Below are 25,736 nucleotides of genomic sequence, written 5' to 3' on the forward strand. Positions count from 1 at the left end.
CATATTAGCTACGTTTTTTTTTTTTTAATTAAACAAATTTACATTTTTTAAATCTCCTATAAAAAAATTCCCTATTAATAGGAAACGTGGTGTTTAAGATTCTGAACCAAATGTTCGCATCACGCAGGCAAGAAGAAACAATGCTGCACCTACAAAATAACAAAAGAGTAAGAAACAAAGGGAATAAGGTTGGTTAGACAGAGCAACAGGAAATTCACCCATTTCATTTTATGATTTCATAACAGGATACTATTATTCCAATATATCAGAACGACTTCTTCACATGGATACAACCTTCTTATGTACATACCCACAAAACATCTGCGTTAGGTTTAGGTAAAGGTTGTGATTTGGGTAAAGATTCAAGCTGCCTGTTCAAGGTGGGAAACAAATGGCACCTTCCCACTGCCAAACCATGTGTTTGCCCCCCTCCACCACCTTTTCTCCCCCAACATCCTCCCTGAGCTTAAAACTAGAACACGTGCACATAGAAGCATAATTTGTCAACTAAATATTTTGGACGCTGATTACAGTCCAATAAAACACTTCAGGTGTCACGATAACTACAGGAGACATCTTGGGTTGAGTTAAATATTCAAAATGATCAATTTTTGCATACAGAAAAAATTGGAGGAGAAATGTTTATTAAATAGACTTTATGAAACAAAACTGTTTATTATTCAGAGCAGAGTAATTTTAAAGGTGTAGATGTGTGAATGGAGCATGGACCATTTGGAGCAGTGAGTACCCTCACACATGTAGAAAGACAAATGTGTTTCCATGCAGAAGTCTCACTAACACAGTGTGAGTGATGATGATGATGATGATAATGCTGATGATGATGAATCAGTGTTACCTTTACAAGCCCCAGCGGCTCCCAGATGGTAAATACCAGCCAGAACATGCCATATCGCCTTCTGCTCACTGGCTGAGAAGCCCAGCGTTTCCATGGCAGTCAGCAGCTTGGTGAAGGCAACGGACGCATGCTGTTTCTCCTCAACCTGGGAAAACACACACACACACGCACACACACACACACACACACGGAGAGAAGAACAATGCTCTGTCTCTGAAAAAGCAGCCACCTAATAAGGTGGAGAAGAGCTGAGTCACAACCCCCTCATCACTGCCTCAGATTCATCAACATGGATCATTTCAGTGGCTTTGGCCTCTTTTAAAAAGAGCACAGGCTCATAGGAACACGGGTAAACACACAGAACAACGTGTTTGTTAGCGTGTAATTCATGGGGATTTGGAAATGTTCTTCATGTGAAGAGCTGTGTGAGGTGAATATAACCAAGTCACGCCCTGTTATTCCCATTACTAACCCTAACCATGTGATTTGCACAAAAGTCAAAGGCTTTCGGCTTCTCCCTTCAGGAAGTCGCCACAGTGGAACGTGCTCCGCACCGTGATTTGGCGTGAGTTGTTACACTGGATGCCCTTTCTGCTGCAACCATCCCATTTCATCAGAGCTCGGATAAGGTGGCCCTTGATGGCTGAGCGGGGCCACATCTGGTGGGGTGGGATTCGATCCTGTGGCCTTATGCATACCAACCCAACCCAATGCTCTACCCATTGAGCCACCAGGCCCCCAACCATTTGTTTTGCACAGCTATGTTTAAATGTGCCCTGATTCTCTTTGGCAGTGAGGACGAAGATGTTCGGCTACATATCTGCTCAAACTGATGTTTTGTTTTTAGGCTTTAATGGGACACGTCACAGTCACAGAAATGATGGTTCTGTTGTGTCCAAGTGTCCTACTAACCCCCCTACACACACACACACACACACACACACACACACACACACACAGCCCGATACACTCCCACATTACAGTAAAGCCCACTCGTCTGTTGCACATACTGCACCTTGGTGGGATGAACAATACCAAAGGAGTTGGATTCAGGAAGCTGGTGCAGCTGCAGTTCTGTCCTAAGGAAAAAATAAGACTAGGTGGTTATTTACCCGCATCCTTTCTTTAAGTATTGCACTAAAACACACAGTAAAAATATGCAATTTTCACCTAAGTAAAAAAAGTACGTAAAATTCCCCCTGACTTCACTATTAAAATATTTCTCTACTTCTAGCTGAAAAATGCCTCCACATGACATCACTTAGAGGATTGTGTCATCTTGATACTCTCATTAAGGCTGTAATCATGGTCAACCGGCTTTTCCAGAGCTCCTCCAGATGACATCATCTGAACTCAAAATGATGAGAAACTCCTCCAGGTGATGTCATCTGGAGTAAATTTCCAGCTAGAAGCAGAAGAATAATTGAATATAGGGAAGTCAGAGGGAGGTTTATAAGCATGAATGTATATTTACACCCTAAACTAAAGCCGTAGAAAGCAAGTTGGAAATAAGTGAAGTCGTCCTTTAAGCATTAAGTTACCCAAAAAACAGAATAATGCAGTGATGAAGTATTCAGATCATTTACTTACAGTAAGTACCACAGTGTAGAAATACTTTGTTACAAGTCCTGCATTTAATTGGTACATGAGTAAAAGCCCAAAAGTTTTTGCTCAATAAAATACTTGAAGTAACAAAAGTTAAAGGCCTCTTTATGCTGGACGGCTCATTTTATTATTGGATTATAATTATTGATGCTCTAATGTGTTTACCACTTTAATTATCATATCCTAAAATCTGCATTTTCCTTTTCTTCCCCTGTGTTTGAGTGGATTTCTTCTGCGTCCTCTGGTTTGCTGCCACAGTTTAAAGACATGCGTGTTCGAGTGCAGTCCTGAAAAGGGTTTTAATGGAAATGACCACCATGGCCTGTGTTCGGAGTAGCTTCACTTATACGGTAAATATCAAAAGTAAAAGTACCTTTCGCGAAGCTAGTTTTAACCAGCTTATATGCAGTTAGTTTAGTCTACTGGTTGTCAGCGTTAGGCTCTGGTCTCTTAAAAGGATCATAAAAATATAATGGGCGAGAAACATGTTTACAGTTGTGGACTTTTCTTTAATGTATTGTGATTCACACGGGATGGAAACATCTGAAAAAAGATATCATATAAACAGAAATGGGAAATATTGAAGAATCTGGACATTTTGTGTCTCACTTAAAATAGTTTGCCAAATAAATGTGGAGCAGCAGACGTAGGATATTTCTCTCTGAAATGTTGTGAAAATGAATTTGACAGAAGCCTAAAGTCCTTGTGGAGTAAACCTACTGTCAATCACTGGAGATTTACCTCATCTCTGTGTTAAGTCCTGCCAGCATCTGAGAGAAGACAAGGAAGTTACTCTCTCCCTGAGTCCTCTGACACACTTTCCATTTGTCCAGCATCATGGTCTGATGGAAAGGCAGGAGAGACCGTGGGTTGAGAAGGTGGACAGAAACAGAAGAAGACATGTGTGACTCGTAAAATGCGTATTTGTGTTGCCTGTAGGTGTCCGGCAGCAGCCTGCCCCGCGTGGTTGAAGTCCAGTGAGAAGACCATGGCAAACCGAGAGGAAGCGTTGCTGTGCTGCGAGCTCACACAGCCAAACGACCTGAGGACGGTGAACATGGCCTTCACGCGCTCCACTGGGGAAACACAAAGAGAACCGTTAGGCGTCGGCAGAGCGCGGCGCGTGATCCCTGCGGCGGCTGCACTCACCGCTGATGTTCTCCCCCGTGGTTCCAGCCTGTTTGAGCAGGGCGAGCGTGAAGGCGTGGCACGCGGTGCTCTTCCCCGTGCCACTGCGTCCCAGCGCGCACACGCTGTGGTCTCTCCTGGTGCCGACCATGGACACGTACACGCGTTTGACCAGAGCGGCCAGGGCCGGTGGAGCGTCCCACACTGACTCCCCGCGCCGGGACTTTGGAGTCTGACAGAAAACAAGCGCCAACAAATGAAACGGAAACAAATTTTTCAAGAAAAATGGGAAACGATTTACTGACTTTGAATTATTCAAACAAACGAAGAAAAAAACCCCACTAACTGTGCATTCAGACTAACAGTGTGTGGAAAGTTTATGCGTCATTGACAAAGTGGCACCTTGCTGTGCGTCTGTAACGGAGGCCACACGTTCACCAAGTTGGGTCCCGCCTGCGTGAGCGGCATGTTGGCTTTAGCTCGACTGCTCAGCGTGTGCAGAACTCCGCATTCATTCACAGCCTGCAGGTCACTCAGATCCTCACACAGGTCCAGTTCTGCGGGGTTACACTGCGGGACGGGATGGGAGGAGACAGTCGGTCCGTGGTGACGTCATTACTTTGGAGAACAGTATATGTAAAAACGGAGCTACCTTTTCAATGTCATACTCTGTGACGTCATGCAGAGACCCGTCTGTCTGCAGGCGGACCCTCACACGCCCTTCTGGGAGTTCAGGTGTGCCCTCGTCAGGCTTCAGCTGAGTGGCTGTAATGAGAGACAGTCCATTTTCTGCAGGAACTAACAACTTCCGGCTGGTATCGGTTACTTCCTGCTGCCATCTTTCTTTGCAAGATCACTCAAACAGTTAGAAGCAGAACGTTTTGTGCCTTTCAAGAGTGTAAAATAATCTAAAAACTAAAGGTACATTGGTTTTAAAAAGTTGTTTTTGAGTTGTTGTTTGTTTTTTGAGAATTTAAATGGAAAAAATTCAATAATAAATTATCCATTTAGAGACAGTTGCTGTTACACCTGACAACTCAAAAAACTTACACTGAACAGTTTTAAATGGAAAAAACTTCTGCGATTAAAGCCTTTTTTATCATGTTAACCACACTGGAAACTGAAACGGGATGTGTATTTGTACTTACAAATGCTTATCAAGTGCAGTATGCTAATTTTTTTACTGGAACTCTGAACATCTGAGTTGTAGCTACTTGAACAAAACCATACAAACTGGTTTCCTTAACAAAAAAGTAATAGTTACCTGTGTAACCATGTTGATTTGAACATCTGTTATGCACGACTTTTTACTTTTTACTTTGTTGACCCCCCCTTAAGTTTATTAACATGCATTCCTAGTGTACTATATTAGTATATACACTATACTACTAAGGGGGGCTTCCCACCCATCTAACCCTCCACTGTCCCCTGTCTCTCTCGCTCTCTGCTGTGCAAAAATAACAGGGCTTTTTGTGTCAATTAGCTTTATTCATGCAGTACTGCACTGACTTGGTTTAAGTTAGCTTCACTCACACACAACAGCTAAATGGGTTTGTTCGCCGTGCAATTACCCCGAACATGATCAAAACTAGTAACAAGTGCATTTTGTTAAGTATTAATAATGTAAATTTGAACAGCTGTTGCCTTTCATTCTGTGAAGCCGACGATGTGGTTTGAAAGTTTGCAGTGCAGACGGGATTTAAACAAATTGACCAAACTGTGGCAAACATGTAAAATGAGCTATTTATTGCGATTGTGTGTGTGTGTGTGTGTGTGTGTGTGTTTTCATGTCTCACCGCGGGTGAAACCATCCTTGTGGACGTACCACACAGTTCCAGCTTCATACCACACATCCCTCACCTGAGACAGAAACACAGGGGGCAGAGGCAAAAAGCAAAGTACTTGTGATATAATTACTGCACACTGTACAACATCTCATTGGTTGTTTCTAATCGATGAGTGAACATCTAGAAATGGCTGCAGAGGCACAGAGTAATGTCCTCACCTCTCTCCTGTCAGGCTCTGTCATGGATGCGTCCGCTTGCCTTCCATCTGGTTCCTGCCTCTCCGACATGCTCTCCTCCTCTTTCTTCACCGGCTTCACCTCCTCTCTCTTGTCCTCCTGAGCCTGTGGCGTCTTCTTGGTTTTCTTCTCTGACCTCACGTCCTGCAACGGCTTAAGCGGCTCTGGTATCACAGCCTGCTTGGTTTGCGGTTTGTTGCCGGGGTCAGGAGACATGACGAGTCTCTGAGACGAGGACCTGCCGTCCGACTGGGCTGAGCTGCGTCCCTGTTTGCTGCCGCCCATCAGTTGTTCAGCCCGGAGGGACATCTCCGCTTCGAGGATCGGGGGAGTCTGATCTGGGACAAGGAACTGTTGCACGAGGTTGTTGCTCAGTTTGCTTGGTTGCTGGGGGTAAAACAGAGAATCAGTGTGGTCCTTTAAAGGAGCAGTGTGACATTTTGCTGAATGGACTTTGTTTTCATTCTGACAGATGAAAAGTCCGAACACATCTGTGCGCTCAGTCTAGAAAGCTCAACAGACACATGCAAACACACAAGGAAACGGAAGGACACATCTGAGCCACAGAAACATGCTTCTGATGTCGGGTTTTGGATACTTCTCTGGCTGTCTGCTGTTAACCTGAGCAAAAGTAGAACCTGCTGTCAAGATGCACAGACTCAACTTTACAGGCTCCCGACGCCATAGATGCCTTCTGTTCACTTCCAGTAGTTGTGCTTTTTCTATCAAATGTCCTAACATAGGTTCTTTGTTTGCATCCAGTCTATTTGCGTGTTTATTCTTAAGTTGCACAGTGAAAAACTCACAGTTAAGTGGCAAATGTGTTTGAAAATGTTAATGTACATTTTTAAGCCCATTAAAAAAATTGTGAAAAAAGTTAAATAACTCTTTCTGTAATCAACTAATCAATTCTTTAACTAACTAACTAATTTAACTGTTTGCTTCCTGTGTGACAAAGCTAGTTAGCATAGCTTAGAATTAAGAATGGAAACTGATGGAAGCAACTGTTTCTTTGGTTTTTCCTGGTTTCTTGTTTTGCAGTTCATTTATGTACATTAAAAATAACGGAATTAAATGTGTTGGGTAATAATAACATTAAAATAAGTATGTGTTTAAAGCCACAGAGGCAGACCAGCTGTTTCCCCTTTATGCTAAGCTATGCTAACTAGCTGCTTAGCATAGCTTAGCATAAAGACTGGAAACCGATAGGAAGAACTTTTTTTCTTTGTTGTGTTACAGTTCAGTTTCGTACATGAAATAAAACAAAATTATGGAACAAATAATCTAACATTAATAAGTGTCCAGCCTCTTTCCACTTTATGCTAAGCTACGCTAACTAGCTAAAGGCTTATCTATACCATACAAACCTTTTCCTTTGGGATTCGTTGGGTTTCCTGTACATATTTGTATAGTCTTGACTTTATTCTGTAAAGTACCTTGAGAAGACTTGTAAATTGTTGCTCTATAAATAAAGTTGATTTGAACAGAAATAAACTTTATTGTGTCCTTCAACAACTAGTTTAAACTGAAGAAACACTCACTGCTCTCTCCTCTTTGACCTCCGGCTCCTTATGTTTGGTCTCCTTCTCGGTTTCCCTGACCAGCTGTTTGAGGAAGCCGCCCGGCAGCGCTGACAGCGGCGGCGGAGGCACGGCCGTGGCCACCTGCTTGTTCTCCTCCTTTATCTGTGGTCCCGTCGGTTCGCGCGAGGACAGGTGGGGTTATGATGGAAACAGAGAGTCATTATGCGGCAGACTTGTACGGCAGGTTGGTGCACGAATGTGGGGAAAGTACCGAAGTTAAAAACCAAACATGCACTTCATTCACAAAAACGGCAGTGAGGCAGCAGAGCTTCTGCAGGGGAAATACATTTTATCCAGGTTCCACTACAGTAGATATACAGTAAGATGTACATGTAATTGTAATTTGGAAATTAAGTGGAAGTATCAAATGCAAGTTCATGCATTTGTGCTTCCACCATTGATCTTAAGTAATATTGCCATCTTCACAATTTAGAAATGCAAGTAAAAATCCTGTACAAAATACAAAAATGGTGGCAATGAAATATAATAGTGTCTAGTAAATGAGTAATTGTTGATGAAGAAACATGCAAGTAGGTCTTGAACTTACTAACTAGATCTTAGGACTTTGAGTTTGCATTAGCTTTACTTTTGTCCACATCGATTATCTTCAGACAGCTCTAAACCACAGACATGCTGACGTGGTATCGGACACAGCATCAGAGAGGTTTTACGAGTATGAATACATAAAGGCAAGATTGAGCCCGATACCTTATATTGGTATTGGTATCGGAACATCTCTAATAAGAATTGTTGTTGATTATGAATCTGCTGTCAATCAATGAATCAATTACCAGCTCTGCACTATGTGGTTTGTTGTCTGCTAAAACATTTTTCTCACTGTTGTAGCAAACACAGCATCATTAACGTTGTTGTGGTTCTGTTCAGGTACACAGACCACTTGCTGTGATGGCTAATGATTAAATGTATGATTTTAATATTTAACACGACCGTTCTCTGAACTTAGTAATTTTGTTGCCTTAACTTAACCACAGATGGAAACCACACGACTGATGCGTGGGAAAAACTGGAGCCGTCCTTTGACTTTTCCAAAATCAGTGTTGCCAAGGATCTAAATTCACAGACTAAATGTTTCCACTGACCATATTTGGCAACAGAAATTAGTTGGGTATCGAGGCAGCATCACGTAGACGTGGCGTCAGAGAGAGAGGTACCTCAAAACCTGGACACACACTATAAAACCCAAGAATCTTCTCGCTCGTTTGCTGCACGTGCTCAGCTGTGCACAGCTGGGATTTGGTCCCTATGACTTAAATCTCTCTTGTGACAGTCGAGTATAATTTGAAATGCTTTTCGGAGTGTGCTCCGGGCTTTACGAGGAAACGTGAGTCAGCGGCTGTGACGAGCACCATTAGGGAGGGAAAAGTGCCAAACAGGCCGGGGGCCTGACATTTAACTAATAGGCATCACCCGCTGCCACAATGGAGAATGTGATAAAGGTCAGTAGCACAGCTGTTTCACATTCTTAGACAAGCTACACTGTGTAATCATGAGAAAACTTCCTGGAGGAACGGGCAGGGCGAAGCTTTGAGCTGCACGAAGGCGACTTAACGTGGCAAAGTAAACTAAGCTCAGTCTAACTGCCTGTTGATTAAATGGGGATTAGTATCTAAAGTCCAGGAGCAGGACCACACCTCAAACACTGGTCTGGAAACGCCCTCCTGCTGTGATCGTTTCGTATTCCCCACCCTTTGTTTATGCCCAATCCCCAGGTCGCAGTCCTCCTGGCCTCCAGAAATCATCCCGTTCCATCATCCATCCCAGTCCCTATCCAGCAGATGCTACTGTTCCTTTAGATCAGATTTGAGTGTGGGGTCCTTGCTCATGAAGTACTTCAGTATAACTCAATGACATTTGATATGTTAATCTAAATTTTAACTTTCTGCAAAATAACCAGAGGTGGAAAGAAATTAAATACATTTAGTCCTTGTAGTTTATACCTCTCAAGCTTTCAGAGGAGAATATTGTGCGTTTTACTCCTATTTTTTTCTGAGCTGCAATTATCGATTTTTTGTTTTAAAGGTTTAACTAGTGGTTTCCAGCATTTTTGACCAAACCTGTCTCTTACAAATGAGGTTCCCGTGCGTCTAAACTAAATAGATCATTTGTGTTTTGTGCGGGGACCATGATTAGTGGGTGGATTATGTTTAAAATGTGCACGGAGACAATTTGGGTGCAAACTGCAAAGCTGTCACATCACAGTTCACCTGCTCAGTTTCGTTTGAGTGGTTACGTTTGGGCAACAAAGGCTGATCAACATGTTGTGTCTGACTTTTTATTTTATTAAGTAATTACAGTCTTTTTTCCAACATTAACCATGAAAATATGTAAAACTATATCCAGACAAATGGGACATTTTACTGATCAACTAAAACATTTTTTGTGTGTATTTGCAGCTTGTTATTTTTGTTAATTCTCAACTTAACCTCATTATTAAAGGAAAAGTTCAGGATTCTTCAAGATGGTTTCAGTAGAAAATTAAGTGTGACTTATGCAAATGCAAATAAACCTCCCTGCTTCCCACAGCATCCGTGAAGGTTTCCCCTCACAAATGCCCTTTTATGTCCACCTGAGACTCGATGTTTCCCAGTGTGACGGCTGAATATTCATGAGTCTCTGATGAACTCTGTAGGCACTAAGACACTATGAAGAACTTTTTGAAACATTCCTTCACTGACAAAACATGATGTGGCTGCAAATACACTCGTGATAAAATGCAAATGTGTTTGCAGTTTTATTTTAGCTGCACTGTGCTAATAATGTCTTTTTCTTTTACACATCAAATAATAATTTAATGGTTTCAATAAAACAATTTAACATTCATTTACTCAATGTTCGTAAAGAAATAGATAGAAATGTGTGTTGACATCTCATGTTATTTTTACTGGCATTAAAGTAAATAGGTCAAGTTTTTTTTCAACGAGTACTAATACCCGTCACATAAATAGTGGAGTAAAAGTACAATAAGGGAGGACTTATAGTTTACATAAAGGTATTTTTACTTCCAAACCTATGAACACAAATATCCGCTGCTGTCAGCTTCAAAGCACAAACCTCGGTGACAGTATGAGGCTTTAAAAAGCTCTCACTTGTACATGCGGAATGACTAACAGGCCAACCACAGCAACAAGACCTCACAGACGCCACGATGATTCAGGCATGTGATCAACGCAACGTCCTACTACACAACACACACACACACACACACACACACACACGCATTTGAGATCAAACATTAGATGTTCATGCACGCATGCAACAGTTCTCCACCTCCCTTCTGCTCCCACAGTTTTAAGCGTGAAGACAGGGCCATCGTCGCTCAGGGGACGGGACTGTAGGTGGCTCAGGGTTGTGTGTGTGTGGTGGCGGGGGGGGAGGGGACAGGTGCGTCACACAGATGTCACCCAGATGTGATGTCAGAGCGGTGGAGGCGGCAGTGGGTGTGCACAGAGGAAGACACACAACCTGCTAGTGGACAGAGACAGACAGTGAGGAAAGTGACAGAAGCTGGTGGACGACTCCCCCCATTATAACTTTATAGTGGACGTCAAAACCTCTGTAAACGCTAAATTAATAAACGAGTTAAGGCCGTAGAAACAGGAAAAGCTCATTTTTACATTTGGAGATAATTTGCACCAAAATAAGTGAATTGATGCTTTTTTTCTGTCCTCTAGCTTTATGTGAATATATCACATCATCAATATACGACAATCTGACGTTTCTGTTCGTTTTATGGATCAATGTGAGGAAGGTCACAGTTTCCTCATCACTCTACACCGACCTGATGTTTTTGGTTTGATTTACGTCACGTTTACATGCAGTACATTTGATGAACCTCTAAGCAACTTGGGGCGTTTTGCTTAAAGCAACTTTTCCATCTGAACCAAGCAAAAATTCAATTCCAAAATCTCAAGTTTATCTTTGAGGACATGAGGTGTTTCCACTGAAAATGGGTTTTCTTTAACAGCCCACATCGACCCATATCAAGGCTCCGGGGCACAGATGAAGATTCTGGATTCACACATCTTAGCGAACTGACACAATTCGTTGAGTTTTAGTTTTTATGGTTTCTGTAGACAATAACAAAAATATACAAAATCACCAAACTTTTCCTGCGAGTGAGTGGTTGTGTTAGAGTCTGTGATCAACTCCGTTTTCAACAGAGTGAGGTTCTTTGCAAGAGAGAAAACAAACTTCTCACTGTGATAAACTGGTTTTGATATTAAGTTGATTCGACAACATTTCACCGGATGAATCCATAATAATACGTCACAGGAGCAGATTCACAGTGTTTTTGGCCTGTGGCTCTTCTACAAATGCTCAGAGACACTTCAGAATAAAAATCAAGCCAACGTTTCAGTGAAGGAGACTGAAAGTGAGCTGGTGTGAGCAGTGTCAAGTCACAGCCTGGTTCCTGTAGGACAGAGGGCCCGTCTCTGTCGACCAGCTCAAATAAAACCTGGACAATCTCATTACCACTGACAGCAACATACCTTCGAAAAACGTCAAAGACACGGTTTAAGGATCCAGATGGTTAACGGCAAATCCTGTGAGGCCAAATGAGAATCCCACTGTCACCCAAGCGCCACCACAGAGTCTCACACTGGACAAGACAAGACAGACTGTGTGGGGCATGCAGCAATGGGCAGAAATAGAGTGACACGCAGGGGTCTGCAGACACACACACACACCGATAAGCAAGAGAACAGGGTTGACAGACGATTCCTCTATAAATATCTGCAGGCGGAGTGGGGGAGGGAGGGGGCACAAGCCTGTCCGAGACCTGGCTGTTACTTAAACACACATTAGAAGGACAAGGAGACAACACAGGACAAGCTGTAATGGGGGAAACTGGGGTTTGTGAGATTCCAACTGTTTTCTAAAGCTGCGTGGATGCGGGGGGGGGGGGGGGGGGGGGGGGTGACAATAGACACCAGCTGCTCCCGACTGAGGACACGAGTGCATATGTACAGATCTGCAACGCATCAGCTGTCTGGTTTGATTGACAGCTGCAGCTGGGGGAGAAGGGTGAGGAGGAGGAGGAGGAGGAGGAAGAGGCCCCTCCTGTTTTTTGTGAGGAGGGGCAAGAACCAGCAACACAGTCTCCTGGAAACATTTATATAAACACACTGTCAAAGAAAGTCGTGTTGGCCGATTCACGGACTGTAACACTGCTACATGTACTTCAACTCCCTTCTGTCCTTCTGTCCCACGAGTACAGTGGCTCAGGTTCAAGCAAGTACTTAGTTACTGTACTTCAGTACATTCTTCACGCATCTGTACTTTACGTAGATTTGATTATGGCAGCTCTGACTTTCACTCCACTACAGTTCTAATCAAAGTTAAGATTAGAAAGGAAGCAGCGTAAATCGCTTTACGGTAGATAAGTGCCGACCGTTTACCATTTAACCTGTGCGTCCTCACCTTATGTTCAGCTGTCAGGACGCTTTTATCAGTGGAAAAGGCATCAGATCATAAAATTGTTTCAACCATCATTTATGTCACAATCAATCAATTCCATTATACAGTAAATTTTTATTTTGTGTATTTGACTTTTTACTTGGGTACAATTTCTGAGTACTTCATCCACCTCTAGACGAGGGAAAACACATGCAAACCGAAAACAACTAAATAAAAATATGTGAAAATTTGTTTTGATAAATCACAATTTTCATTAAGACTATTTAGACCGAATGGCTGCAGCTGTGAGTTTAATCCTGTTATTACAGTTGACTGTTCATTTCTCCCTGCTGCTGTAAAGATGTATTTTACCTTTTTACTTGGTTTTGAACAATGACAACAGAAAAACACTGTCACTTTCATGGGTTTGCCAAAGTTCAGTAAGGATTATGGACAATTGCCATCACTATCAGGGTAAATGCGTCGACAGGAACTGTAAACCCGTCTGAACGAGGCTTTAGTGCTGGTTCCAGAAAAAGATGCAGTTTTAAGAAAACCCTGATTCAGGATTCATTTGTCACGTTTGAGGCCTAAGCGTGTCAGTGATGCTCATCTTCCAAAGGAAACACCAACCCCACCTACGAGCCGTGTTCAGCGCTCTCATCATCACCATCTCACCATCGGACGGTTTAGCCCACTGCCCTCTTTGAATTTCTGACTTAATGTCAGGTATGAAAAGCTCATTCCAGAAACATAGAAGACATTATATGGTTGAATACTTCAGAAAAAGCTCGTGAGTGGACTTTGATATAGTTGTTTGTCCAACTACAATTTCATAAGATGAAGAATGTCATATTTTGTACGTCCTGTCAACATGTTTAAAATATGCGTCCATGCAGAAAGTAATGCAAAGGTAACAGGAGGCAACACGGAAAAAGGATTTTTATTCATGAACTGTTTTTACAAGCAGTCCAACACGTAATTTCCTACCTGTTTGGAAAACAAACAAACAAACAAAAAAATAATTGAAATAAAATAAATTTTAATAATAATCATTGAATATTATCAATTATATATCAGTATTTTCAGAACCGTAATGGTAATAACCCAAAGCCAGTAGTACTTGTGTTTGTGACATATGAAAAAGAAAACTTTCTGATGGGTGTAAACTGGGGTGGGGGTTGGGGGCGGGGGGTTTCTACAGGGAGCGCTCAGCTGAGAGCTCATACACGTGGAGGAGAGACGACGCAAGATAGAAAGAGAGAGAGAGAGACAGAGAGAGAGCGAGCTCCCCGCACACGCAATAAATATGAAAGAGCAAAGAGTCCGGCATTTAAACAAAAATAATCATCTGAAACTCGCAGGTACAATATCTAAAGTCTTTATGTGCAAGATTCGAGCTGAATTCTTCACCACAAACAATTATTACTCACATCAAAACCCCCCCAACCTCCCCCAAACATTTTGTTTTTCTACGATAAATCTTTTAAATAAACCTAGAGCATTTTTGTCATTTCATATACACATATATTTATATATACTTTGAATGTTTTTCCTATACGCCATCCTTTTTAAATCATCTGGTGTTGAGTGTTTTGACCAGAGAATCTGAGGAAAAATAATAATAATAATAATAAAAATGTCCACTGGGTGAACACAGAAAGCGGTAATGAAGCGCGCACATATGCTCACACATTCACATGACAGATACAGTGTGAAAGGAAGGAGAGAGTAGAGCTGGATCGGCGTGTGGCGAGAGTCCCAATGGCAACGTGGTAGAAACCCAGAAATGCACAGACGCACGTCCTCTCCGGGAAAATGTTTGGTCACAGTTTTGTACCCTTCGAGAATGTTCACCGCAAAGTTCATGTGTGTGAATTTGAGAGTGTGTGTGTGTGTGTGGTCGTTTTTTTGTTTTTTTTTTTACTTTCTTAACTTTTTTAAAATTTTATTATTTTTTTTGTCTCTTTTTTTGTTTTTTTTTTGGCTGTTGCCAAGTCCACGGTGAGAAGGGTCAAAAGTTCAGAAAAGAAGGCTTCCCATTGGTTCCCCTCAAATCAGCAACAGTTATTTGGCACATTGAACAACTATTAATTAACACACATTGGCTAAAAAGGTGCAACAACATAAATTTCCATGAAAATAATAAAAACCATTTTGGTTTACAAAAATAAAAGACACCTTGAGAGGTGACAAATTTTCTCTATAAGACAAAAAGACAATACCTCCCCCTGACTCGTAAAGGTTGCCAAAAAAAAAAAAAAAACCCAAAAAAAGCACAAAGCTCCCCTTTTAATCAATCCTTTTCTTATTGTAGGTCACACATCACAGCCCTGGAAATGCATGGACATCACAGGCGAGGACGCAGTAACGCGTGAAAAATTAAACCCTGAAATTTATGAACGAATCCAACAATTCATCCTCCTGCTTCTCTGCACGACCGTTGTGCGTGTGATGTGCTCTGCGACGACACTGAAGACGCGGTAAAAGCTCCGATAATAAAAACGCTTCGCCTCCTCTCAACTGTGTTACATTCAGAAAAGAGAGACGTAAAAATCACGAAAGACTGAGCAAAAGTCGACCCTCAAACACTAATGGGAGATATAAACAGCAGCTGTAGATGCATGACGGTGAGCGACCTGGCGTCACTCCAACAGACCCATGGTAGAAGAGGTACAGAGAATCCACTGCAACACGTAAAGTGTGGTTTGAGAAACTTCGTTATGCAGCTGGCAATTCAACATGACCGAGCTGATAAAGAACCAGGTTCTGGCCCAGAATGATGAGTGTGCTCCTGTCATGTGGGATGGATGGCAGAGGTGGAAACGTTCCCATGTTTACAGCTCGTGAGCATTAATGTGGACAAACTCAGCAACTTGTTCATAAGGCGGCACATGTGGACAGCATCTGGCTGCAGTTTCCACTGGAAACATCTGCACCGTCTGATAGCAGACACACTGAAACATTTTCCAACCTTAGATGCTGGTTTGCAGCACATTCACATGGCAACATGCTTTGTGGCAACTTCTCGTTGCTTCAAACTATTTTAGGCAACACTTAGGTTGACTCGGTATTTTATGAGCTTTACTCAAAAATACACCAAAACACAATCAAGTGTAATGTCAACAATCAATTTCAATGTCAACGCGTTAAGTGAAGAGATGGCAAACAAAGGAGAAGAACCACAGCTACAACAGCAGCCGAATGCCTCCATGGTTGCATGGTGTTGATTTAATCACTTCAGTTCTCCCCGTTTGCTTTTCAGGCACTTCCATATAGCTCAGACCCACGGCGGAGATACATTAGCTTCAAATAAACAGCACTGCTAAGAACAGGACGCTGCTTCTGTTCTTAGTCGGGACAAAACACCCGAACGCAAAATGCTCAGCGTCAGAGCCAATACGTTAAGAATGAAGCAGCCATTATTTTGATGATTCTCAGTCACTGATCGTTTCGATCACATTTCCAAGCAAATATACAGAGGCAGCTTCTTATACGTTACGATGTAAAACTCAATACGACCTCTGGTTGTGAGAAATGTATAGATCAAAGCAAACTGATAATGAAAGTGATCAGCAACTTGCTTTTCTTGGAAAATGACTTTGCTGCTTTTTTCCTTGGTTCTCTGTACCTACAGCTGCTCAATGGACTTCTGCTAGCTACAGGCCAAGGGGCAGGAAAATCTGCACAAATTATTTTAAAATGCCGCAAATATTGGAGGACTCGTGTGTAGAAATGGATCTGGAATAGTTCTGTTTGAGGGTAACTTTCTCTATTAGTTTTAGCTTTTTCCTTCTCCTCTCTGCACAGAGACGCTCCACAATAGCTGACTGCCTGAAAAAGTAAACGTTCAAAAATGATGTGTGTGTGTGTGTGTGTGAGAGAGTGTTTGTGTGTGGTGGGTGGGGGGGCAATGAGTTTTCCAAAGCGCGCTGCAGCTGCGTACAAGCTCGTCGCCTGCCTGTGCTCTGTGCTGACTGTGACATTTGGCCCGATGCGAAGTTCTCGCCTAACATGTTCAAACCAACACAATCCAACTGAGGTAATGCAGCACTGTGTGTGATAGAAAGCTGTCAGACTCCTGCCTGTCCACCCCCCCTTCCCCATTCCCTCACCTGCAAGCCAGGACAGATTCACAAACAGGCAGACAGAGGAGTCCCCAATAATGCAAACAACTCAAAACACTGGAGATTCACAGAGAAAGTTTCGTATGTACACAGTCGTCCCCTCCCCCCCTCCCCTCCTTTACTCTGCTAGCATCTCTTTTTCTACAAGTGTATTCATACACAAGAGTTACACCATTGTCTGTGGTTACTGGTTTACAGATATACCAGTGTTCATGGTTCCCATAGCGACGGCGGATGTTTGTAAGCCAATGACATTTCAGTCTCTATGGTAACTGGGTGTACAAGAGCCATTCTACAAGAGTCAGTGGTCCTTGTACTTCCAGTTTTCAGCATTGGAATGATCAAAAAACCCCATGACCAACACCTCCAATGAATACCGTCTGCCTGTGTATCTGGGTGGGGGGGGGGGATATCTGCCACCAGAGCGTTCCCCCTCCTGGGTGCTCAGGTGACTCAAGTAAATATTGGTGTTGGCACTTTATGCACTTCGGTAACGGAGGGAAGAATGGTCAGAGTGAGGCATTACAAGAACCCGGGGAGCAGCCTTTCGGTTTTCTTCAATTTTTTGTTATATGGTAGAAATACATTCCCTGCTGAGGCCCGGTCTCATCCGCATCTGCTCGGAGAGAGTAACGCCTCTTAACCGTCGAGATCTTCATGAGCTCGGTGGGGGGGCCTCCAGATTCACCTGGTTTAATCAGAGCAAGGTGGTGGAGGAAGAGAGGGGGGACTGACAAAAAAGAGAAAGACAGGAAACAAGTGAGGACCGGGAATCAGTCCTCGTCACATTCATGCAGAGGTTCTTCACATGCTGAGTCCTCTGGAACATTTCACTCCTCGCCCCGTTGTCCGTTCTTCCTCCCGCTGACTGGCAAGGTCCCATTGGCAGGGTTAAAAAAAACAAAAAACTTTATCGCACATATGATTCGCCATCATACTGAGTGTGTGTGGTTGTGGTTGGGGGTGGGGGGGTCGTCGTATCAAGCTGTTAGGCATCCATGTATACACACACACACACAAATACACACACACACAGAGTGAGACGTCTGGAGTGGGAGGTCGTAAAGTGTCAGGGTAAACATCCTGCGGCAGGAGAGGGGTGGTGGGATGCAGTGTGTTGTGTGTGTGTCGTGTGTGTGTGCACATTTACGCACACACATATGGGCATGTGTGTGTTCACAGGCCGTTGCTATTGCGGTGTGTGAGGGGGGGTTTGGAGAGCTCCACCACTCCAGCCCGGCCTTTCCCAATTACTTTGGGGGCACGACGCAGCAGCTTCTGGGCTTCTGTGAAAGCTTCGGTCAGCTCTTTCTTCCACTGCACGAACTCTGGATCGCTCTGCGGTCAGAACAAGAAGAAGAAGAAAAAAATAAATAAAAAAGGCCGATCAGCTCTTTGTGTTTCTCTTACTAAGGCTGTTAAGGAAGGAAAAGTGGGGAAATGGTCCTAACCTCACACTGCAGCACAATCTGCTTCGCCCCTTTGATGCGCAGCAGGATACACTTCTTGTCCTTAATCTGCGTTTCTTCCACTGTCGCAATGTGTTCCATCGTCAGTAGAATCTGCTGTGAACAAAATCGACCAGTCATAAAAAAGCAGTGGTGAAGTGTTAAGAGCAGAAGCTGAAGCGAATTACAGTTACTGCGGAGGTCAGAACTGACCCGAGACCGGAGGAACAACTCCTAATGTGAAAAACCCATAATGTACAATTTACGTCTTTATATTTTAAGTTATTTGCTTGGACGTCTGCTGCCCGCCGTGCGTTTACAGAGTATCTGTCTTTACAAACGGAACCAGAACAGAAGCGCTCAAGGCAGCAAGGTCAGCTCGCGGTTAAATCCTTGTGTCTGTCAGAAGATTTAATTAGCAAGGGGTCTTCACACTGCGTCAACTGTAGAAATACTAGACCTGGTGTGACAGAGGTGTCAGCGTGTGGCGGTGCAAACGCACTGGCCTGAGCAAGAGGAATCAATCTCCTTACAGTTTAATGCTGCACTGCCCAGCAGAAGCAGCTCAGTGCATGTTTGATCAGCCTACTTGACGGGTTACAGGTTGCTGCAGTGCACGCACGAGTCTGCCACCCATCACAAAAACTCTCCAAATTGCTGTTAGTTATAGTTCAGCTCTGCTCCAGACATTTTTACATGGCAGAAGATGCTTTTTTTATTTTTATTGTATTTTTGTAATTGTTATAATTATTTGTTCGCTGCACACAGGCATATACACATTTTTAAACACCATCGACTGTCACGGTATTTCATAAAGACTGAACGTACAGACAATCCATCGGTAAAACAAACCAGCTCTCAAGTTATTGCATTTAAAGCTTTTCTGTTGCACATCTACAAGCAGCAATTTGAGGAGGAAGAAGAAGAATAAAACACAAATAGTGTAAAGCAGGGAGGTGCACTACAGCTCTAAAGATCATCTGGACAAAGACAGCAGGGGACCTGGACCTGGTGACAGCACTCACCCGACTTTTCTGCTTTTTAAAATGTTTAAGCCACATCTCCTTCATGTGTGGAGACAGACAGACAGACAGACAGACAATGTTGACACACTGACAAACAGTAGCAGAACACGCTTCCTTCAGGACAGACAAACATCGGACTGATGAAGCTCACCGGTGACTCGCCTTCCACTCTCCACTCCACACGGTTAGGGAAGAGATAGAAGTATCGACGCTGCCACTGAGTCAGGAATGGGTTCCCCAGCTTCAACATGTAGCCATGCATTATGCAGTCCTTACCCAGGGCGTAGTCTGCACACAAACACACACTGTTAGGACATCTCACACCGGGTTTTCACAAGACTTAATCATCTGTCATCTGTCATTACCCTCCTCGTGGCCCAGCTGCTTGTTCTTAGCTCTCTTGCGAGCCTCGCTCTTGTCCGTGTCCGAGTTGACCGCCTCGTACACCGTCTCTGCCACCTCTTGCTGCCAGCGCTCGGATATGACCAGAGGAAAGTTCTTGTACAGCTCCTGGTCACTGTCCAACAACTGGGAGATGGAGAGATGGGGGGGGGGGGGAATTCTTGAACATCAAGTGTTGCTTCTCATTTATCCAAACTTCATTTTATTTTGAAAGTGACAGTCTTTGAACACAGGATTCGTAGATTAAGAGGGAAAATTTGAAAATCTACTGATCACGTATCCAAAATTTGTGCACAAACTGTGTCTAGACTTATGCTGACAAATGTTTCAGGTACCAATTGTAGATTCTAGTGCACAGATTCTAGTTTTTTTTTTTTTATAAACTAGAACATTTCAGATGTATTTTGTAAAATAACCAGTCAGTGAGTGCAGTTAAGCTTTGAGACAATTAGCAATGACATTTGTACATTGTACACTTCTATGTTTGTTTACCAGCACAGGAGATTCCACTTCCTCTGCAGACAAACTTTCCTCACACGTTTATACTTATTTTTTCATGGCAGTAACAGTAACTGCCATTTGCAATCGTTTGAGCACCATACTTAGTGTTTGCAAACTAGTTATTGCAACCTTCCTGAAATGTAGCTTCAGGACCTCGAGCCCACAAAGGAGGAGTGCGGTCAAACAATGGCTACACCTTAAGCTGCGGGCTAAGTTCCTGTAGTGGTAAACACTTGGTTGTGAAAAGCAGAGTAGGAGGTGGCCATCTGGTTTGCTTAACTTCCCCTCTTTATGTTGGCTACATACGTAACCACATAACATGAGTGTGGAATCTAACGGAACATATTCTTTCTCAGTTTTAAAATGTTACCTTTATACAATTGCCCTTCGTGCAGGTGGTGTGATCAGAACCTTGAGGTTCCACCCTCTCCTGACTGACCTGTTTGAATAGCTTAGTGATATCTCCGGAACCACAGGGCTTCTCACTTGTGCTGACTAAAACTTTCCTTTTCTCCACTCTGCCACTTCTTGCATTGGAAACAATAATACTACTAATATCCTTTTTTGCCCCTGTTGCTTTTTTGCAGCTGTTGCTTTTGGCCACACACCTGATATCTTTTACAAATCCTGGAATCAAAAAATGTGCACTTTTAAATTGATTTCAAACAATATATTAAAGCCACCTCTCAGTAGAACACAGTCCTGTACAAAACCAGTGTGTGGATGCTGCTGTAATTGGTTTCTACTGACTCTCTGAAAAAACTCAACTGTTCACTTTTAGACAAAAACATTTTGTTCTGGCTGGATTAATGTCAAGGGACTGGAGCTGTACACTTCCTTCCTAAACCTACTACTGTGCTCACATTACTATGCAGCAGTTATTTAGAGGATTAGGCCTCTGATGACGAAAAGCGCTGTCTTGGGAAATGTAAAATAACATTTGTGTCTTTTTTTTTTTTTATTGGCACAGGAATTTTAGAGGATGAATAACTGCTACTGCAGCCACGCTGAACTTAATGAGGAAAGAACTTGCTGTTCCAGGAAAACCAAGAAAATCACAGAAATAAAACCAGATTGACCAAAACCAGATTTGTTTTTAAATGTCAGGGGAAAAAAAGTAAAAAATTCAAAGTGGAGCACGAAAATGGCTTTTTGGCCCAATTTTGAGTCCAATTTAGTTAATGGTCCTCAATAACAAGGCAAAAGCTGCAAATCCTCACATTTAAGAAGCTAAAAGAAATTGCTTAAAAAAAAAAAATAACAAAACATAATTTGCATCCTTGCACGGCTCTGATACACAGTCCTGCCAGTGGTTTCACACTTTTCAACAGGGGGTGGAAACATGTTATTTCCTGATCAGATGAAAAGTATTTTAGCAGCCTGGGGCAGCTGTCTTCTAATTATTTTCAATGGGTGTTTTTTTCAGGACAAAAAGTGTCCAATGTCATTGGCGTCCCCCGCTCCATTGTCTGATAAGATTAAACGAGAGGTCCAAAGATTGACAGCAAATTGCCAAACAGACTAATCCTAAAATAAATGACCATCATTTAGCTGTCTCCTCCTAGTAAGGACACTTTCTGGTCTTTTGTGGTCAATTTAGTAGAAGAAGTTGAGATGAACATAAGATCTTTCACTGTTCACAGCCATGGTTGTTTACTATACAGACAACATCTGTGGTGTGTGAGAGATGTGTACGAGTTTGCTTTACCTTGATACCCTTGGTGTCCTCCTCATCAAAAGAACCTATGTCAAAAGCATCCGCAGCGTTCACCTCTCCCCTTGGGGGGATTAGAGGAGGGGAGTACTGGAGGTGGAGGGAAAGAACAGAGGAGGATGAAGGAGACACAGAAGCAACAATCCCACAGCAGCATTTTACAAAGTGATGAGGTAACCATAGCAACTGTAACCGTAGTGGACTAATGACTAGTGTAGCTCCATCCCGCATAGCATGAAACACAGAGAGAGCCATAATTTGAAGTGATGCTCTGCTCAAATAAACCAGATTCTTTTGTCATATGTAAACTGGAACACTTTAAATATCTTAAGCTTAAAAACGAGAGCTTTAGATTAGATTTTTTCTTATTCCAGGCTGATATTTATCTTCTGCCCAAAAATCAATTTGAAGAATCCTGAAACATTTGCATTTGTTACACATCACGGTCTGCGAAAATGTTTGTTAAGATTGTATTATCATAACTTAAAAAAAAAAAAAAAAAGGGATAATTTGTGTCTGAAGGCACAACCTCAAAGTCAGCATATGTACCAACTATACATATGATTAGTGTTGTTTACACACTTGTGTACTTTGCCACAAGGAGGCAGTCTTGAGTGTAATATTCTTGAACATCAATAACTGTTGCTTCTCATTAATCCAAACTTCATTTTATTTTGAAAGTGACAGTCTTTGAACACAGGATTAGTAGATTAAGAGGGAATATCTACTGATCACATATCCAAACTTTGTGCACAAACTGTGTCTAGGCCTATGCTGACAAATGTTTCAGGTACCAATTCGTCTTTAAAAAAAAAAAAAAAATGCAACAGATTCTAGTGCACATTAGTTCAACTGCATCACTTTCAACAAATAAAAAGTGGCCTGCAAAGACTAGTGTCAGATCAGATCATAGTTTACTAAATTATTAACAGACATCCTCTTGGGTCTGAATATGGCTCAACGTGCAGCACAAAGCACAAAGAAGGATTCTCACTCACCTTCTGGAGGTACACCTGCTGCCAGTCAATGCCTTTGAAAAACTGATGTTCCTTCACCTCTGGGGCTCTGCATGTGTGACAGAGAGGCAGACGGCAGGAGCATGAATTTTTTCAATTGGACACTAGGTGGCAGGTTTGCCACATTACTACCATCTGAAACACAGTCATGCTTTTTCACAGAATCCTCTCTCCGGTTTAGTCCTAAGCTGATGCGAAATGATGGCACTGAGAAATTAGTTATGAACTCAGCTTCTATTAAACTAGATGTCTGTCTCTATCCATCGTCACTGGGACACACACTACACCACCCAGCAATTTCCGCCTTAATGAGCACATCTAGCAAAACTCATCCGACTGATGAATTTATTTGCATGCTTGTGGACGTAATGTAGTGTGAACTAGTGTTTGTGTGTGTGTGTGTGTGCGTGCGTCAGCCGTACCCCCGGCCCTGACAGCCGAGCCTCTTGGATACATCTCTCTGCAGAAGCCCCTCCAGCAAATCTTTGAGCTCTGCAGTGAAAGAGTCAGGCAGCTCCACATTCTGCAGGAGAAAGAGTAGCAGGGAGGGAAACACGGAGGAGTGTTTGAACAGATCAACATAATTTGCACCTAATACTACAGTACAGAGGGATTCATTAAAGTCTGGCCATGTGCCAAAGTAATTTTGTCTTGCTCAGGGTTTCACTTGAGGTCAAAAAGAGATCGCTGTATTGTAAAGATTTTTTTTCATAAGATCAATCACTGAATTGATTATATACAGAAATATTTGTGAGGTTACTGACTGATGCAAAGACAGTACAAACATACAGTAAAATAATGATGGCTTAATAGAAAGGGTTTCACTTACTTTTGTAAATTCACATGTCATTAAGTGACATCTGATTTTGTCAGTAAAGTGTGAACAAACCCAATCAATATTTGTTTTTTAATAAATCAGCTCTGGCCCCCTTTTATATGCAGTCCTGGATCCAATTCATATCTGATCCCTGACAATGCAACCACTGTGAACAGAGCTGAATTCATGTGGTTTTTCAAACGTCTGGCTTCTGTGTGACTGTGCATATTGTCTGCTGTCATTAGTCACTGTCCAGAAAAAAAAATTTAAAAAAGGAGCATTAAATGGAGGAAGATTCACGTTGGTGACATCTATGGAGGAGCTACTGGATGGAAGAAATAGATTCAGGCCCCAACTGTTGCAGCAGAAATCTTCTGGCGGCTAATGGGCTGCCTTCCTAGTTGAGGAAGTAAAACGCTATTGACAAGAGTCATTCCCCCCCACACTACCCCCGGCCGTCCTGTCAGTCTACAGCAGCCAGGTTCTTGGGCCAACCCACTTCCTCATCTTCACTCACATCTTTTTAGAACAGAGGGCTGAGCCACAGCTGTGCCTCTGACCAATCAGCAGCAAGAATTGTTGCTGTGTCACAGACTCTTCTCACACTTCTAGTGCTGTCGCACTCACTTGCAAACCATGTGATTTTTGGGCCCATGGTGACAAGACTGTCTGTTCTGCTGCATCAGACTCACGTCAGACAGCACACACCTGCTCCAAAAGCACAGTATTCTATGACATGCAGCAGAAATGTCAATGTCACTGTGGGCAGGAAAAAACCATGTTGATCTGGTTTCTCAGCTCCTCTGCATTTACCAACTTAAAACACACTGTTGCGACAAATAAATGCATACACTTACTGGCCACTTCATTAAGTACACTTTGCAAGTACTGGGCTGACCTGTTGCCTTCAGAACTGCTATAATTCTGTGTGACGTAGATTCAACAATAAGTTGTAAACGAGATTTTGGTCCATAGTGACATATCATCATAGCAGATTTGTTGGTTGCAATTTAAGTACAGTTCACCCATTGCCATGTAAAAAAAAAACTGTCTGAGATAGTGTTAGCTTTGTGGTGCATTGCCCCTACACCATCACACCACCACTGCAACCCTGAAACGTTGATAAGTGGCAGAATGGATCCATTGTTTCATTTTTTTTTTTTTAATTCTGATTCAACCATCCACAGACAAGACAACTTTTTTCTCCAAACTTGCATTGTTTAATTTTGCGTCTCCTTATATTGAATATGCATGTAGGGGAAATTAATATTAATGCACGTTCAGCTAGTAGCAATGTTTTTTCATCATCAGAAGTAACAGAAATGATCAAGCAGTTTATAGAAAAAGTAGCATAAGAATAGTAAAATAATGAAACCTGTCAGTTTGCATCCAGCTTGATACATTCATTACAAATTAAATTTAAAGAATTTCTGATGAAGGTAAATTCGTACTAGCTGAATGTGAATTTAACATTATGCTGATGAAAGAAAAACTTTTACTATTTGTCATTTCAAAATAAGGAGATGTGAGCTTTTACACATGCTATAATTATTTTTCACCGAATTCTGCTTCCTGAACATCAGCTATCTTTATTTTCAATTGAGAGGTCAGAGATTTGAATTGATTGTGATATACGATAAGCTGAGAGATGCAGATGACTTCCTGCTCTCTTTAACATGCCAATAAAGCCTGCAACAATCCCCAATCTCTCACTGAAATGTTCGGCCGAACAAGGTCCTAGAGTTTGCTGATCCTAGGTTTACTTGTCTCCTCACTCAAAGGCAGAAATGCTCTCTTTCTTGGCTGACTGATTACTATTAGCACAACTAAAACTACAAGGGACATTTTGTGATGCCACTTTGTAATTCACTTCCTGGACTGTAATGCTGTTGATTCCCAGGCAGGTTGCGGAGCCATTCTTAAGTCACAAAGACTACATGGATTTATTTGTGATGGACAACAGTGATAAGTGACACCATCTAAAACATTTGTGCATCACTTGTGTGTGAGCTGCATTTCACGGAAAGGACTGAATTGACTTTTTGTATGTTACCTCAGCTGTCTCCCTCTACT

At 42.4% G+C, this 25,736-nt stretch overlaps 2 protein-coding genes across 7 annotated transcripts in view; both read right to left on the reverse strand.

The window, feature by feature from the left end:
• The window catches only part of LOC137103201 (unconventional myosin-XVIIIb-like), a 45,466-nt gene extending 33,532 nt beyond the window's left edge, over positions 1-11,934 (reverse strand). The window contains exons 1-12 of one of the 2 annotated variants that reach the window (XM_067483291.1): positions 11,707-11,934; positions 10,488-10,681; positions 7,154-7,297; positions 5,595-5,999; positions 5,386-5,449; positions 4,242-4,354; positions 3,992-4,159; positions 3,611-3,821; positions 3,395-3,537; positions 3,203-3,303; positions 1,872-1,935; positions 857-1,001 (exon numbers count right to left, since the gene is read on the reverse strand). In XM_067483291.1, coding sequence (XP_067339392.1) covers positions 857-1,001; positions 1,872-1,935; positions 3,203-3,303; positions 3,395-3,537; positions 3,611-3,821; positions 3,992-4,159; positions 4,242-4,354; positions 5,386-5,449; positions 5,595-5,999; positions 7,154-7,297; positions 10,488-10,526 — 1,597 coding nt within the window. In that variant the 5' untranslated portion in view covers positions 10,527-10,681; positions 11,707-11,934. The remainder of the gene's footprint in view (positions 1-856; positions 1,002-1,871; positions 1,936-3,202; positions 3,304-3,394; positions 3,538-3,610; positions 3,822-3,991; positions 4,160-4,241; positions 4,355-5,385; positions 5,450-5,594; positions 6,000-7,153; positions 7,298-10,487; positions 10,682-11,706) is intronic. The other variant, XM_067483292.1, reaches the window with a different exon arrangement.
• Positions 11,935-13,537: 1,603 nt separating this feature from the next.
• The window catches only part of grk3 (G protein-coupled receptor kinase 3), a 60,791-nt gene continuing 48,592 nt past the window's right edge, over positions 13,538-25,736 (reverse strand). For 4 of the 5 annotated variants that reach the window (XM_067483294.1, XM_067483295.1, XM_067483293.1 and 1 more), the window contains 7 exons: positions 23,269-23,369; positions 22,829-22,895; positions 21,825-21,920; positions 19,579-19,741; positions 19,365-19,501; positions 18,192-18,305; positions 13,538-18,078 (listed from right to left, as the gene is read on the reverse strand). In XM_067483294.1, coding sequence (XP_067339395.1) covers positions 17,917-18,078; positions 18,192-18,305; positions 19,365-19,501; positions 19,579-19,741; positions 21,825-21,920; positions 22,829-22,895; positions 23,269-23,369 — 840 coding nt within the window. In that variant the 3' untranslated portion in view covers positions 13,538-17,916. The remainder of the gene's footprint in view (positions 18,079-18,191; positions 18,306-19,364; positions 19,502-19,578; positions 19,742-21,824; positions 21,921-22,828; positions 22,896-23,268; positions 23,370-25,736) is intronic. The other variant, XM_067483296.1, reaches the window with a different exon arrangement.

This window comes from Channa argus, chromosome 18, assembly GCF_033026475.1.
Source record: "Channa argus isolate prfri chromosome 18, Channa argus male v1.0, whole genome shotgun sequence".
Lineage (NCBI taxonomy): Eukaryota > Metazoa > Chordata > Actinopteri > Anabantiformes > Channidae > Channa > Channa argus.